This window comes from Poecilia latipinna, unplaced genomic scaffold, assembly GCF_001443285.1.
Source record: "Poecilia latipinna isolate Pla-1442-1.1 unplaced genomic scaffold, P_latipinna-1.0 Scaffold4340, whole genome shotgun sequence".
NCBI classification, from domain to species: Eukaryota; Metazoa; Chordata; class Actinopteri; order Cyprinodontiformes; family Poeciliidae; genus Poecilia; species Poecilia latipinna.
In genome coordinates, this window is record NW_015116956.1 from 4,490 (window position 1) to 8,853 (window position 4,364).

Below are 4,364 nucleotides of genomic sequence, written 5' to 3' on the forward strand. Positions count from 1 at the left end.
TAGATATGGGTATTAAATATGATTCCGTGGGTACATTTCTTAATATTTGTTATGTTAGTAAGTGTACACTGTTTGGTATAGGTCATCTATTCTGGGTTCTACTTTAATTAATTTTACTTTCAGTGCCAGTAAGTCGTCATCTAGTGTTTACACAGTTACGCTATAAATCTGAACATGGTTACATCTGGTGAATGTAACATTTTATTTTCAACAGTTAACATAAAAAATGAATTTAAATAAATAAAAAAACAAAAACACAAGGCATTCAATTACACAATAAAGAGTCCTGTAAATTGTTTATGCCCACTTTTCCTCACCTCACTTCATGTCTAAAGCAAGGGTGTAACTTTGCGTTCCAAGTTGGTGGAGATGAGGAGGAGCCAGGGGGTCGCTGAGGCACCCACAGTTACTGGAAGGCCTTTTCTTTTTCTTTGGAGCTAAGAATAATGCCAAAACTTAAACGTGAATGCCTTTCAGTCTTATTCAAAAAATTAGGATATACGTCCTGATCAGGCTTGTCAGATTAATATTACCTTTCAAAAATAACCTCTTAGCAGGTATTAAACATATTACTTCATATAAATATGTTAAAACAAAAGTAATCTAATTAATCTATATAATGTATTTCACTTGGTGATGGAATTAGTAACAAAGTGACTTTTCAGTCATGCTCTTAATTTATGGAATATTTGCTGAATGCTTGCCTACAGTTAAAAAGCAGCTTCACAATTCAGTAATATTTGTTGTGAAGAATTATCAGTTGCCTTTTATTGTCTGATTTTATCAAGTGCTATAAACCTCAACAACATGAGATTCTGTAACAATCAAAATGTTAATAAACCTTTCCAAAAAAGAATAAATAGCTTCTGTGTAAACCAAATAAATCCTTGACTATGGATGTATTGTTTATAAGTCAGCTGCAAATTTCTTTCTTATTAGATTTAGACAGAATCCAAGCTAAAGCGCTTAGGATATGTTGTGGTGCTTTTCGAACCTCTCCAATTCCTACTCTGCAGGTGATTACAGGAGAAATGCCACTGGACTTAAGGCGGATGAAACTGTCAGCGAAGTATTGATTAAATTTACAAGGGCGTGAGGAAAATCAGTCTACCGCACAGGTATTCAGAGAATGTCGGGAATATGGTCATAACGATAGGAGTTTTGGATGGGAAGGGAATGTCTATGTAGATCATTTGGAGATAAATAATATAGCATGCTGTAAAACTGTAATTAAATCTAAAATTGCTCCATGGTTATTTGAAATGCCAATAGTAAATTTAGAAACAAAAAAAAAATAGAACAGTCCTGTGGAGGTTTTTATCCAATTATTCAGCAGTATTTAGAAATAATGTATGAAAACATGACACAAATATATACAGATGCATCAAAAGAGGAAAATGGTAAAACAGGAGTAGCAGTATATATTCCTAAACAAAAAATTTACGAAATAGAGCAAACCTGAAGGGTTGTGAATATTCAAAGCTTGTGTGTTTCCAGGCTAAGTTTAGTGATTACATATCATAGGTGAGCAGTAGGGTGTCACAGCAAACAAAGCATTACTTTAGAGTTACCTGTGGCAACATTTAACAAACACGATTAAATAGCTCATTCATTCCCTGTGACTGACAGACAGATTCAGAAGCAGTCTTAAATAAGGAGCAAGGGACACAAAATGCTCACTGTGTTTTCTACCCCAACCTGTTGAGGAAGAAATACTTTTTATTGATTTAATTGACATATTGTGCTGAAACAGAAATCTGCAAGAATTTTTTTGAGAGGCAAAATTTTTCTTCATTTCATTAGTGCTGTGATTTACGAGATTCACGAAGCTGGAAGAAAACATGTGTGGATTCAGATGGCTTAGATCAAAGGCACTGTAGTCTTGAAGCTTATAAAATGATTTTTAAAAAATCATCTTATGATGTGATTTATCAACCAGAGTCGTCATTCATTTGTTCACCGTTACACATGATCATTAGGTCACTGGGGTATTCTCCCAGTTTGTACTAGAAAGGCAGGTAGCCGGGAGGCTGAATGTCCCTCTTGCCGTAGGAGTCCGGGCCCACGTCTCCTTTTCCTTTGCCTTTATGGCCCATCAAATCTGCTAAACTATTGGCCAAACAGGTAGTTGTGTGGCACACTGGCTTTTTACTGAAACAGATTAAAACGTGACGTTAAAAAAAAACAAAAAAGGACATGTTTTTACACGGTAAAAACACGTGTTCACAAGCGCGTACCTGTTTGGTGCTGCGAGCCTCCTCTGCAGCCGCGCGCCCGTGAGGCCTTCCTTGGCTGGAAGAGCATTTTCTTCCTCGTCGTCGGAGGAGCCGGGACTGAAGTTCCTGGATTAAAGATGGAAAAGGGTCAAAGCATTTCACGCTGACGATACCCTCTTTAAACTAGCTGCTAGTCCAGAGAGACCGAGTGAGAACCAGCCATCCTAGGTTTGCACAATAGTCACATGTCCAAAATTTTACTGCTAACTTTGTTTAAAAGTTAGCTAGTCTAGTCGCAATGATTTAGAATGAGACTGAAACAGCAGCGAAATGAAACTTTTTATTATTTAAAGTGAGCAACATCTGATCATACTCGACCACTTAACATGTATTTATATTAAATTATATTATATTATTTAGATATTTAGGAGAACAGCAGTGCTCGAATGATGCTGAAGACAAATGAAGAAGCTCTGGTGAGATCTTCATTTAGTTTATTGAAATATGTATTAGCTGTTTTTAATTTTTTTATATAAACTAAACTATTTTATTATGAGTGCTTGAGGAGAGGTTTAAAAATAAATTTGTGAACATTTTTGCCACACAGTAAATAGAGTTGAGATGTATAATAATGTATACATCTAAAAATTAAGTTGCTTAAATTCTCGTTCTGTATGATAAAAATATACTTTTTATCTTTAGTTCACATTCTGACACTGTACATTACTGTAGTGTCTGTTGTAAATCCATGAATCCGTGCAGGAACATCAGGCTGCAGAGAGTCAGAGGGAGGCAGAGACAGAAACACATAACTGTAGATATTTTAGTTAAATGTTTGCGGCTGAAAATGACAGGGAAAACAAACATTATATTGTTTGTTTTCATCCTGGAATGACGGTCATTATACTATGCATAACTTTAATCTGATTATTGGATTGTTGTAGTCAAGCCCTTGGTCTTCTTGACTACAACACTGCTCCTGTGTGTTGGAGGCCGTTTGGTTGGAAATCTGAAAATAAAGGAAATATAGCGAATTGCCATTGGTGGCGCTGTTGCTGTGTACAATAGATGTGAGCTGGCCCTGTAAAGAAGAAGACGAGGTTCCCCATCGGGAAAATAAACGTTGCCATGTGTTGCTACCAGTTATCTGCTAGAATATTATTTTATCTAGGTTCATGTTTGAATGGATTTGATCAGTAAAGCTAAGTTACAGAACAGCTGTCCACTTCGTAGATTCTCCAGCTCATTTCCTGCTGCTCACCTGTGGCTTGGAGCGGCTGCGATGCAGCGGAGCAACACAAGAACCACCAGGAGAAACACAGGCACTCTCAGGTGATACATGGTGATTCTGATGCTGATGACCTCCTGGAGAAACACAAAGGGTTTCATCAACGTTAGACTTTGTTTTCTCCAGTTCTCTACAGTTGGGGTGAGGGCCACCACTTATTAAAAAGATGCATGAAAAATTAAATCTGGTCCTTTAACATTGCATCATCTGCCTGTATTGTTTTATTTGATGCTACTTGAAATGATCTAAAATGTATAATTACTTTTTCATCAACTCACAACATAAATCTTTATAGAAATGTTTTTGGTTTTTTTTGCATAGTATGACATGAAAATTGGTAAAGAGAAATATCTATTAAACAAAACAGGTAAAACGCAATAAAAAAACTGATTTCAATATGAAGTTAAAAATAATAGAAGCTGAGATCAGTCATTTCTCATAAGTGTTTAATTATTAATACTGAATCAATAAATATCCAAAGGATTTGATGAGTGAATTCTCTTTTAATCTCAAAATATTAGTGGAAACATTCAAATGTGTGTTTGTCATAATTTATGAAAAAGTATTATAGCTTCACATGAAACTGATTTATATTTTTGATAGAATAAAAAAAGAAAGGCACATAGGAACTGGCAGGTACTCACTGGGTGTAACGTTTCGTCCTCGTCTGTCTGTTGAGCAGTCTGATGGTTTGTCAGGCTATCACAGTTTATAAGCTCTCTGCTCAAACCACTTGTGACATCAGCTCTTTCCAAATATAGCCAAGAAATTTTATTTTCACGCACAGTTGGGGGGGGGCAGGAGGGACTCTGATACGTTCAGATTTGTTTTCGGACAGCCACTCCACATGCACACACATA

General features: G+C 36.1%; 1 protein-coding gene across 1 annotated transcript in view; it reads right to left on the reverse strand.

Annotated features, from left to right (window-relative positions):
* LOC106942519 (uncharacterized) overlaps positions 1-4,256 on the reverse strand; it is a 6,752-nt gene extending 2,496 nt beyond the window's left edge. Inside the window, exons 1-5 of the mRNA XM_015025826.1 lie at positions 4,149-4,256; positions 3,478-3,581; positions 2,238-2,342; positions 2,008-2,151; positions 995-1,058 (exon numbers count right to left, since the gene is read on the reverse strand). Coding sequence (XP_014881312.1) covers positions 995-1,058; positions 2,008-2,151; positions 2,238-2,342; positions 3,478-3,557 — 393 coding nt within the window. The 5' untranslated portion in view covers positions 3,558-3,581; positions 4,149-4,256. The remainder of the gene's footprint in view (positions 1-994; positions 1,059-2,007; positions 2,152-2,237; positions 2,343-3,477; positions 3,582-4,148) is intronic.
* Positions 4,257-4,364: the final 108 nt, after the last annotated feature.